This window comes from Chenopodium album, chromosome 13 (assembly GCF_948465745.1).
Source record: "Chenopodium album chromosome 13, dcCheAlbu1.1, whole genome shotgun sequence".
NCBI lineage: Eukaryota > Viridiplantae > Streptophyta > Magnoliopsida > Caryophyllales > Amaranthaceae > Chenopodium > Chenopodium album.
This window is the reverse complement of record NC_137846.1, coordinates 34,861,644-34,873,885: the sequence shown is the minus strand read 5'-3', so window position 1 is coordinate 34,873,885 and position 12,242 is coordinate 34,861,644. Positions and strand designations below refer to the sequence as shown.

At 39.0% G+C, this 12,242-nt stretch overlaps 3 protein-coding genes across 3 annotated transcripts; 2 read left to right on the top strand and 1 right to left on the bottom strand.

Annotated features, from left to right (window-relative positions):
- The first annotated feature begins 1,880 nt into the window (after positions 1-1,880).
- Positions 1,881-3,174, top strand: LOC145575451 (uncharacterized). The gene is made up of 4 exons (XM_081633321.1): positions 1,881-2,456; positions 2,540-2,683; positions 2,895-2,950; positions 3,069-3,174. Exons 1-4 carry the CDS (start codon positions 1,881-1,883, stop codon positions 3,172-3,174), a joined length of 882 nt encoding a protein of 293 aa, XP_081489447.1.
- Positions 3,175-3,433: 259 nt separating this feature from the next.
- LOC145576589 (uncharacterized) lies at positions 3,434-4,094 on the top strand. Its single transcript, XM_081634316.1, has 2 exons — positions 3,434-3,795; positions 3,892-4,094. Exons 1-2 carry the CDS (start codon positions 3,463-3,465, stop codon positions 4,036-4,038), a joined length of 480 nt encoding a protein of 159 aa, XP_081490442.1. The 5' UTR covers positions 3,434-3,462; the 3' UTR covers positions 4,039-4,094.
- Positions 4,095-9,001: 4,907 nt separating this feature from the next.
- Positions 9,002-11,355, bottom strand: LOC145574735 (arabinosyltransferase RRA3-like). The gene is made up of 2 exons (XM_081632584.1): positions 10,939-11,355; positions 9,002-10,459 (listed from the first exon to the last, which is right to left on the bottom strand). Exons 1-2 carry the CDS (start codon positions 11,128-11,130, stop codon positions 9,347-9,349), a joined length of 1,305 nt encoding a protein of 434 aa, XP_081488710.1. The 5' UTR covers positions 11,131-11,355; the 3' UTR covers positions 9,002-9,346.
- Positions 11,356-12,242: the final 887 nt, after the last annotated feature.

The following is a 12,242-nucleotide window of genomic DNA, read 5'->3' as shown; positions in this document are numbered from 1 at the left end:
ACTCTCTCTCCTCTCATTTTCTGATATTTCTCAAAAAGTAAACCCTAAGTCGCACAGTTCTTCCCTCAGCAAGAGTAGTTGGGACCACAATTGCGAAGCCACTGAGCGAGGTATCTGTCATCTTCAACGCGTAAAGGTCCAAAAGCTTGAGTCTTTGCTGACAAAGAATCTCGAATTCTGACAAAAGAGGTATTTTTTTAGCTCCTTACTGTACTTTATGTGGGTAATTGGGAGTAATTTGGGGTAAAATTTGCTGTTTTTGGGAATATGTGAATTAAACAATTATAAACCCTAATTATGTGAATCTTTGACTTGATTAAACTGTGTTATTGTTAATTAATTAGTTGATTAGGGTTATATTTATATTTTAATTGTTAATTAAGTGCACAGTGTAGCCTAATTGGTCTTGCATGTTGTAATTTGTGAGTAGTTGTAAATTAGATAGATTAATTGTTCAATTAAATACTGAGATTGTGCATTGTTGTGTTTGTTTTGTTGTTGTTGGACCTGTTACAGCTAGGATGGATAAAGTGAACCTTAAAATGACATTGGGGGGTGCATTTATACCCTCATTAGTTGGTAAAAATAGAAGAATGTTAAATTGGGATGGTGGTTGGGTTTATGTGAGGAAAAATGTTACTGTTTCTAGCATAGATGTACACTACTTGAGGGAGTCAGCTATACATGGTTTTTTGTGGGCTAGTGTTAGGGTGCCTAAGGGATTTAGTTGTTGATATAAACAGAAAGGGAGGTCTTGGGTAACTGGTAAAAGGGAGTTGAATAGTGATGATGAGGTAAAGGGGTTCCCTGAGACAGTGAATAAAGATGGGGAGCTAGAGATGTATGTGACTAGCCATGAGCAAATCCAAGCTACTGATAAAACACAATGTAAGCTTATAGATGGTAATGAGTTGACTTCAAAAGAGAGGAGTAGACTTAAAAAGGAGTTGGGTGGGCCTAGAATACTTAAGACAGGCCCAAAGGATACTAGCTTAGAAGTTAGGAGAAGCCCAAGGTTAAAAGGGATTGTGATTCATGACAAAGAAGCTGAGGATAGGGGTGAAAGAGTGCATGCAGCTACAGATAGAGTGACAACAAAAGATAAGGGAAAGGGAAAGTTAGGTGAGGGAGCTTCTGGGAAGTTTACTGCAGCTGAAAAGGGTAAGGGAAAGGTTCTTGAGGGAGCTATTGGTGCTAGATCTAAGTTGGTGTTTGAAGATGAGTACAGTGATAGGGAGGGAGAAACTGAGTCTTCTGATTCTGAGCACAGTGATCTAGGACTGGACTGGGAGGAGGGAGAAGAGGATGTGTATGATGATGAAGATGATGAAGAGTGGTTGAGGCAAAACTTAGATCTGCTTAGAACTGAGGTGAAGGGCAGCTTGGAAGGTGTAGGTGAAGATCCAGAGGAGCCTAAGGATCCTAGGGTTGACATTGATAGACATCTGAACTCACTTCAAATCAGGGTTGAACAAGAAGCTGATGATGATTCTGAGGAACTTAGGAGCTTAGATGGTGAGTCTGATGATGACAATGGTGGTTGTACTTGGTTTAATGCTGAAACAGATTTCTCCAAGCCTATCCAATTTGAAGTGGGTTTAAAGTTCAACAATGTTCAAGTGGTGAGGAAAGCTTTGAGGCAACATGCAATTGAGAATAGGTATGAGTATTACCTATTGCATAATGACAGCAAAAAGATAACAGCTTACTGTAGAAGAAGGTGTAGCTGCTAGTACAACAAGAAAAGTTGTAGATTGGTTCAGTGTACTTGTGTGAAAGGGAGGAAGTGCAGATTCAAGTTCTATGCTTCCAGGTTACTGAAATCAGATGCTTTCCAGATTAAGTCTTTAGTGTTGAAGCATAGGTGTGTAAGGACAAAGATGAACAAGAAGGTGACAACTGAATTTCTGGCAGACAGGTACTTAGAGGAGTTTAGGAGTAACCCAAGGTGGAAGATAAGACAGATTCAAGAGAGGGCATTGAATGATTTGGGGATTAAGGTTGGGTATTACAAGGCCTGGTTGGCAAGAAGCAGGGCCAAATTGGTAATTTATGGGAGTGCAGCTGAGCAATATGCTAGGGTATGGGACTATGGGAAAGCTTTCCTAAAGTACAACCCAGGCAGCAGTTGCAATGTGGTTGTGGATACAATGGATCAGATACAGAGGCCAATCTTCATGAGAATGTACATTTGCCTTACTCCACTGAGTTTTGGGTTTGTCTCTGGTTGCAGACCCATTATTGGGGTGGATGGTTGCCACCTTAAAGGAGCATATTCTGGGCAAATCTTGGTGGCTGTAAGTAAAGATGGAAATAACAACATATTTCCAATAGCTTGGGCAACATGTGAGATTGAAAATAAGGAGACCTGGGTTTGGTTTCTTCAAAGTCTGATGGAGTCACTATGTTGCTTTGACAAAGGACATGGCTTGACTTTCATGTCTGATAGGCAGAAAGTAAGTGCCTTGACTCTGTTTTTTGTTTATTTTTTTTTAAACATGTATATGGTTTAACTTTTGTGTCTTTTGTCACATGCTAGGGTTTGATTGAAGCATTTGCTGAAGTTGTCCCAAAGGCAGAGCTGAGGTTCTGTGTCAGACACATTTGGGCAAATTTCAAATTGCAATTTCATGGGGCCACTTTCAAGGAGCTTTTTTGGGCAGCAGCTAGGGCAAGCACAGTGGTATATACAATAACTTTGACCTATTGTTTGTTAATTTGTCTTTGCATTTTCTTTGTATATTTTGTGTATATTTGTGTCTGCATGTGAAATCTTGTGTGTGTATGTACAATTTGGATTATTGAATTTGGGATAGCTGTATATCCTATGTTTGGCATTGCTGTACAAACTGAGTATTAAATGTATGCTGTGTGTCTTTGTGTGTGTTTGTTAGTTTGAATTTGAGGTGGCTATGGAGTCAATTCACTTCTTGAGTGATGAAGCATATGAGTACCTTGCAAACATCCCCCCCCCCCCCCCACCACTGGTCTAGGCATGCTTTCTCAACTACGTGCAAGTCTAACATGTTGTTAAACAACATGTGTGAAACTTTTAATGCTGTGATTAGGGAAGCTAGGGATAAGCCCATTCTTACCCAAATGGAATGGTTAAGAAGGTACATGATGAAGAGAAGTAATGATAAGTGGGAGGCTGCCTCTAGTTGGGAGGGTTAATTAACACCATATGTGAACAACCTGTTTGATGACATTGAGAAGTATGCTAGGGCATGTACTGTGGTGGCTTCTAGGGGAGAGACCTATGAGGTTCAATACAAAGATGACCAGTGCATTGTTGACTTGTCAAATAGGACATGCACTTGCTATAGATGGGAGTTGACAGGGATACCCTGTACCCATGCTTATGCTTGCATTTTGGACAAGAGGGAGGACCCAGAGTTGTATGTGCATCCACACTATTATAGGGTCACTTACCTAGATGCATATGAGTATCCTATAGCTGCAATGCCTGGTTCAAAGCATTGGGAAAGGGTCCAGCTTAGAGAGCCTTTGCCACCTGTGATAAAGGTTCAGCCAGGCAGACCAAAAGGAAAAAAAAGAAACCTTGAACAAGGTGAAGGGTTTGCTGCTGCTACTTCTCAAGGGAAAAAACAAAAGATCAAAAAGCAATGTAGCAACTGTGGTGGGTTTGGACATTATGCCAAGACCTGTAAGCAAGGTCCTGCACCAGAGAAACCACAACAGCCTGCACAAAATCCCAAAGGGGAAAGGCCACAGCTGCAGACAGCTTGGATGAAAGAGCAAAGGAAGAAAAGTGAGGCTAAAGCTGCAAAACAGGTATATACATGAAATTTTGCATTCATTGTATGTGTTTTAGGTTGAGTAACAATCAGCAATTGATGACTTATGTTCTTTTTTTTTTTTGAAATGCAGGCTGCATTGACAATGCCAAAACCACAGGCTACTACTGCAGCAGCATCTTCCCAGCCTACAGCAACTGCCCCTGCATCATCAGCACCCTATCAATCTCTGAGTCAACCCACCCTTAGAGGCAGAAAGAAGAGCTCTACTCAACCCTAACCAAATGAGTCTTCATCTCAGCCAGCCCAAGCAACACAACCAAGGCCCAAGCTGCCAGTTACCAGAAGCAGGACAAAGAATTTGAACATCTTGTAATAGTTTAGAGAATTTGTACTTCATGAACAACTTAGTTTTTTAAGTAATTTCATGTGTGTAGTTGGACAACTTAGTTTTTTAAGGTCAACATATGTAGTGCTCTTTTGCTGCAACACTTTCTCAACATTTTGTATGCATATGTGAATATGCCTTTTGCTACTAAAATGAATGGGAATGACTAAATTAAGCACTACAAGTTAGAGCAACCTTTTCAAAACATTTCATTTCATTACATAACATGAAATCTTAACAAAAGCCATAAAACCTTGCCTAAATTTCCTAATGTCCACACTAATCCTAAGATCTAGCAAAATACAAGGACATAGCCAAACCTAGGAAACAAAACACAACAACACCCATAAACATAGCCAAATTCTTTGATGATCCATCATTTCCTTGACTCTCCATGCTCATCTTCTTCCTGTCAAAATTCAGTGCCTTACACTTGATCTTCAAGGAATCAATTTCATTCAACAAGCATCTCCTCTGCCCACTAACATCATCTACTTCCCTCTTCAAGTCATTTATCTCACCCTTCATCAATTTCTTGTCAAGTATTAAGTTGGTGTTCCATCTGGCTGATCCACCCACTCAAAGGCTTTACAACCCCTTGTCTCTGTCACAGGGTCATAGAACTTGCACGACCTGAACTTGCGTCCCGGATTCTCCCTAGTCCAGGAAGTAAGCCTCGCCATGGGTACTCCGCATTGACATTTTTTTTTCTTTTGATGGTGAATAACTTATGGAAGACATTTCTTGCAACAATTGGCAAGCACCATCATCAACATTACTCCCAATTGAACAAAATTACCATTGCCATACCCTAATTACAATAATCAATTCAAATTTAAAAAACCCCAATTCAATTGAAACTAACATGAACCCTAATGTTAAAAATACGAAATTGGGGGTCGATTCTTAAGTCATGTCCACAATTAAAATCAAACATCACATTTGCGACATAATTCAGACAACAATTGCAAAAATTTGCTACAAATTCATCTTATTCGAGATTTAATTGAACAACATACCTCCTTCCAATTTCTGTCTCAGTGAACTTTGTTAATTGAGCACAAATATGAAACAAATCGATGCCGGGAATGCTAAGGCACACTGAAATTGAGTTTTTTGGAACAAATTGGTAAAACGGGGTATTTATGACGGAAAATCGAGGAACAAAGGGGGAAATTTTAAAAAGTAGCCGTTAGAATGGGACCCACAACAACTTTCCGTCACCGGAGTCAGGTGGAGGTGGTAAAACCTATATTTATTTTTTTTATAAGGTGGTAAAGTAATACTTTTTTTTTGGGAGGTGGTAAAAGAGATTTTAGTGCTTTTGTAAGGTGGTAAAAATCAAAATAACCTTTATATTATACATTTCACTAATCTTTTTCATATTCTGAACAAATATAATTTTGTCCTGAAGAACTATAATACTTATGTTATGTTATGCACACATAACCGGAATTTCTAATGTTATCCATCAACTGCTCAAAATTAGGACTGGACAGGTTCTCCATTAGTCGATGTCAAAGTAGTTCAGATGTCCTGAAATACTCAGTCAAAATTAGAGACAAAAATCACAACTTCATTCACAAAACTAGCCGGATATCCCTAAATTAAACTTGACTAAATGGTACAACTAATACATATTTTCATCTACATTTTCATGACATGTTTGTTAAGAATTGTTCAAAGGCATTATTCTCATGGCATACAGTGACAGACAAAATGGAGTTGGATGCTTATTTGGGAGACAACATTGAGTGAGTCATGGCACAAAAAGATAGACATCATGTATGAAACTGTCTAGATTTGGGCCAAAAACATAATTAAATAGTCAAACACCCGATACAAACTCAACTACTTACATGCTATTACAGAACCCAAGCTACTCACCTTCCAGCCACTTGTAGCAGTCATACTGTTGTAGCTTGAACTTATTCACCACATCCCACCAAGATTCAACAAACTCATCTGGTGTAATGCTGTTGTAGATGACATGCTACAATGCATCTTTTACATCTTGGTAATCAGATAGAGCACCCAATTTCTAACCAAACTTCTTCATGATGTGCCACATACACCACCGATGGCGTGTTTCCGGCATTGTGAATATGACTCTTATTGCCTTCCTCATCGCGGCGTCTTGATCTGTCATGATAGCCGTCGGGGGATTTCCCCTCATGCAAGAAAACCAAGTCTTGAATAGCCTCTCAAACGTCTCGGCATTCTTATGTGATACCAACTTACAGCCTAATAGGATTGTCTGACCATGGTGGTTGACCCTAACAAAGTTTGAGAAGGGAAGTTCATATTGGTTAGTCGGGTAAGTGGAGTCAAAGCGGCAACATCTCCAAAATACTGATACGCCTCCCTGCTCCGAGCATCAACCCACATGATGTCTTTCAATCGGCCCTTGTGATCAAGCCGATGCATGTGAAAAAAAATTTGACTATCAGCAGTCATTCTATCAAAATACTCCAGCATAGCCAAGGCATCACCATTTTTTAACTTCATTCTCCTCTTCCTATTCACCAAATTTTGAATATCTTTTTTCGTAAAACCTACATTCCCAACACTGTGTCTTTAGCCCGCCATGTTGTTGAAAATCTGACCAACTGAGGCGCCAGATGCATGGTTAGTTTCAATCCTATGCTCCAAATGTTTGGTAATTTTTTGCTTTCTATACATTGCATATGTGCCTTGAAAGCTCATGACTTGCACTGTGATTGTGCTCATTAACAACTTTCTTGATCTGCCACACACCTTCATTGTTGCATTGCCAATACATCATAACTGGAGAGTCACATTTTTTACTCTTCTTCTTCTTGGATGGCTCATCATAAACCACAACCCTCTTCCCATTAACCCTCCTCCTGTATGCTGTAATTCCGTAACATTCACATTTCCAAACAAAAGTACTATATAACGCTTTGTTGAAAACATCATTCTTTCTCCTACCTATACACACAACCCCAAATCCCTCTTGCTCTCCATATCTACGATAATAATTATTCATGTCATCCCAAGTACTAAACTCCATTCCTAATTTTGGATAAGGTATTGTAGCTGCCCCTATACATCTACCTGATCCTCAACTATATAAGTTTTCCCCTATACAGTCGTCGTTCAACTCAACACCCTCCCCGGGAATGCTACATTCAGCAGGATCCTTATTCAACTGGGGAATGCTATATTCAGCAGGGTCCTTATTCAAGTCAAAACTCTCCCCAACATCAATATTCAAATCAAACTGCACACTATCATCACTATCTGAACAAAGTTTACATATGTGCTCCCCTCCATAATCTGGTTATGGTTCTCAACATTATAATCCTACCCAAACCATCCAAATATAAATCAAAACAAAGTCTTCTCGCATTATAATAAAATACAGCAACAATACAAGAAAAGCACAACACTCTTCCAACACATAATTCACATAACTACAAGATAAATTACTAGAAATCAATTCAAATTAATAGACAATCTTTAATCAGTTTACAATTTCCCCAAACAAGAACATAACACCACAACTATCAGACATAACAAAACAAGTTCATATCATTCACTATTATCCAACTTCTCAAAATCAATAATTCAGATCAATTAGCCAGAATCACCCCTACCAATAATTCAGTTCAACCACTTACAACATTTACTAAACCAATTCCTCAACAATAGCATATGGTTCAAAGTTCAAGAAATCGAAAGCAACACTTACCTCAATCATCTCAATTTCTTTGTTCACCACATTATCATAATTCATTTTGCCGACCGCACAACGTCTTCAATTTAAAGATTAATTGCTGTGAGATGACTCAAATTGCGTGAATTAATTTGTCGCAAAACTAGGATTTCTCACAAAATCGGATTTCATCTCTTACAAATACAATTCCTCCCAGCTCTTCAATACTAGTTTATTCATTTTTCTTACTGAGTGGCGTCTTCAAAACGAATGGGGGGAACTCCATTAATTTTTTCGCCAAAATTTTTAGAGGGAAAAATTTGGGGGATTTTTCAACCGCCATGTTTTGCTACGAAAATTTTTGAATGGAATCTCTGGTACAAAGGAAAAAGGAAGGGGGTCTCCTTCTGTTGTACTATTCTTTTAGTTATTTTGTTTCTAGTAACCTTTTTAATTTTTTTTATTTATTTATTTTTTATAATTTGGTTGAGTCCAAGTTGGATTCAAGTAGGTAGAGACCAAGAAAATCTGGGAAAAAGAAGGGGCGGAGAGTCACGGGATGTGAAATAAGAAAAAAGCAGAAGGAAAGAGAAGCAGTGGGGTCAAGTCAATTTGAAAAGAGGATAAAAAGTGATGTTTGATAACCAGTTGTACCCCATTTTATTTAAAAAGAACTCGACTTTTATGGAGAATTCAGATCCCTCGCCGGAAAAAATGTCAAGAGAGCTTAAAACTCGGTGTTTTTTCTTCAGATATTCGCTGGTAACGTTTGATGCGGCCGAATTTCACATTAAAGCAGACGCACCGGCCGAAATCACGGAGTATTGTAAAGCAGTGTGCTGTACCGATAAATATCGGAACGGCAGCTTCAAAATCCGTTACGTCTCGGGCGATTCGCGACATAACGGCCGAGTGTTTGTACCATGCTTAGGACTAACAGCAAAGTTGATAAATTTTGCAGCTTGATTAGTATCAATTTGGCTTTATATGTGATTACTCTAATGATACTTGAAAGTTGAAACTAATCTACTTGATGAAGTTACGGACATTTTCCTCAGGCATTAGAGAACAAACTGAGTGTTTCTCATGTTAGCCTTAACACTGAAAGTTTTACTTGCAATTTATGAGAAGACAAGAACCAAAATTCTAGAAAAGCTTCAAAAACAGGCATGTATGTTCAAGGATCCTCTATTGGCACGGGCCAGAGAGGATCTCCGAATTCATCAATCAATAATATTATAAGTTGACACGAGTATACAAACCTTCTATATCATCTTGTCAATAAGTTACACTCACATTACAAGATGAACCAAAGTACTAATAGAAACAATGAGTAAAATCCTACAAAGAAACAGCTGAAAAGCAAATCATGTAAAACAAAAAAGGGTGGCAAATCTTTCTAAAAATTCTGTTAGACCACAAAATAGGCTGAAATAAGCCCATATTCAGTATGTGCCATGCCCTCAGTGTAAACTAACAACAAATGTCGAATGTGAGCAGGATAATATATCTCTACTTCCATCACTGAGAACCGTCGGGAAAAGAATCCAGGGCATCTTGCTTGCCATTGAAGTAATAATCGACGACAGATCTCATTCTTGGAAGTTTGTCAGGATGGTAATTTATATGGATGATCACAGGTTTCAACTTCTTCAGGTTAGGGTCTTTTCTAACAGTCTTAAATAAAACTTTACTGTTCATGAAAGCATAGAAATCCATAGTCCTCCGAGAAGCATGAAGCCCTTCATACCCTGGATGTGAAGGGTAAAAGAGCACCTCATTGAAAACTGCCTGGTCCCATGCTTTCTCCTTGGAAAGCCTATCAGCAACGCGATCCAAAAGCTCAATGGAAGGAATAGTAGGCCGTATGTAAAAGAACCCAGAATTATAAACCCAAATCCTCATAGTATGTGCATACCGAGCCCATCCCATAGCAGGTTCATCAAAGACATCATTATACCCATAAGCAGTCGCGTTATTATGACCATCTGTCATTGACTCCACATCAGAATCACGATAAAGATGATCAAATGGATTTTTCAAGTAGATTATATCAACATCTGAAAGAAGAATACTATAACCAAGCTGCAAAAACTCCCTTAATATACGGAACTTCAATCCAGAGACGGCATGATTACCACCTGACCTTCCAATTTCATCCACCCCATCATCCGGGTCTCTCTTATAGACAGCCACACCATTGGCTTTGCAATAACTCTCAATCTCATCATCCAACGCCACAACCAAATAATTAAGTATACCGGCTTTCTTGACAGTCGATACCTGCACTTCTAACATCTCCTTCACATTCCCATTTGCCAACACAACCACAAGCTCTTTCCTAACAGCAACTTCTTCTAAGATCTTAGCCAATCTGGGGTTAACCGATTCATCTGGCACTACAGTTGGGTTCGTCCTTAAACTCTTGACAGTACCGAAAGGTCCAGCCTTAGGTTGTTCACCCAATGCCAGGAATTGCTTTTGAGCAGTGTCTGTTCCCTGTTCAGCCAACCTCAGCTTCTCATTTAGCTCCCTCACTTGCTTCCTCAACTCTGCATTCTTCTCCGTCATCCTAACAATATCGGCCTTTAGTATATTAATCCGCTCACTCGATTCACAGTCCGACGAACTCTCCTGTTTCACACCAAAAAAAATCACACAACTTCAACAAACATCATCTCCCCAATATTTGTTATACTCAAAGTAATAATCAAACTAAACAACCACCAAAAGCCAGAATCCTGAATCATCAACTATATCAATACTATCACAAACACAATCATCAAAAAAATATATAAATCCACAATATATCAAAATATAAATAAAGGGAAAAAAAAATATGTACTTTTAAACTTACAACTAGCAAATAATCTCATGAAGTAGATGTTAACTAGTATAACTTGGTAAAGTTAATTTACGACTTAGGATCAAAATCCCGTCTACATTATTGTCCTTTTACGGCTCGCCAAGAAACAATATTCCTCGAAAACACCAAACAAATCCCATTTATACGAAAAGGGGATCGACTAAATTATACGCCAACCAAAAATATAAATTTCCCAACAAAACTAAAATAAAATAAAATATAATGGAGAGATTATAAGATGAAAAACCTGAGAAATGGAATTGGAGAGAGTGGCAGCAGCAGAATAAGGATGGAAAAAACCATGAGGGTAAAAAAAGGCGAATACACACCCCATTAATATTCCGATCGCAATAGCAATTACGATTCGAGATGTTCGAATGCTGCTGCCGTTGCTGCTGCTGCTGCTTCGCATCAAACCATCTCGACGACCCCCCATCATTTGATGGATTTTGGTTTGATGATTGAATTTGAATGAATCAAGATTTTGATTTTGGGAATATTGAGATCAATTGGGGAATTTGTAAAATTTGAGGGGGTTTAGAATTTGAAATGGGGTGAATTTGTTAGGAAGATGAAGATGAGCTAGTGAGAAGCAGCGGCTTCATAGTGCAGGACATCTTGAGTGATGCGTGTGTTTATTACCGCTTTCATTCTTGTTGATCTGGCTAACGCAGTACTGTACATAATTTCAGGAAATTTATTACGGAGTAGGTTCTCTATACAAAATAATTAACGGAAATTCTCTTTGGTAAAACCAGGTTTTAATTTTCTCAGTGGTAAATTGTAAAAAAACTTATTATTTTTGGTAAACTACTTTATGTGTTTAGCTACTTATAACATTAATGATTATTTTTTATTAAAATTTTAACTATGGTTAGAAGTTTTGGTCATTTTTTTAATAATTAAACTATTATAAAAATTAATTTTTAGAAAAAAAAAAATCCCAATCCCAACCCCTCCTCCACGGCTCCACCTACCCACCAGCCCAACCCCTCCCCCTAGCGCTGCCGAGCCTCCGCCACCCTGTCGGCGACGACAACTTCTCCCATCCCTGCCAGAACCCTGTCCCCATCTCGACGCACCAAACCCGATGCAACTCACCACCAAACCCCCAAACCCACCACTGTACTAAAAACAACCACCTATTCCCCACTCGCAACCGTCCCCAAACCCGACGCAACTCTCCTCAAATTCGCCGCTACAAAACCCTCAAACCCAACCGCAGCTCGCCACCAAGGCAGCCCCAGCCTCGTGTTCTCTCCTTTCTCGCATCACCACCATTGAAAATTATGAAAAATACGAACTAATTTTGTGAATTTTAGGTAATCGAAACCCTAATTCCTCACAATTGAACAATAAATTATGTGAATCATAGGTAATTGGAATTAATTTGACATTTGTTGAAGTAAAAGGAGTCGTCGCCGGTGGAAATTAGGGTTTGAGGTTCGACGGTTCGTCGTTTCAGGAAAGGGAATGGGTGGGGGCCGGGGGTGTCGAGGGTAGGGGAAAGAGGGAGGGGATGGAGTCGGCGACTGGGGAAGAGGTCGTGCG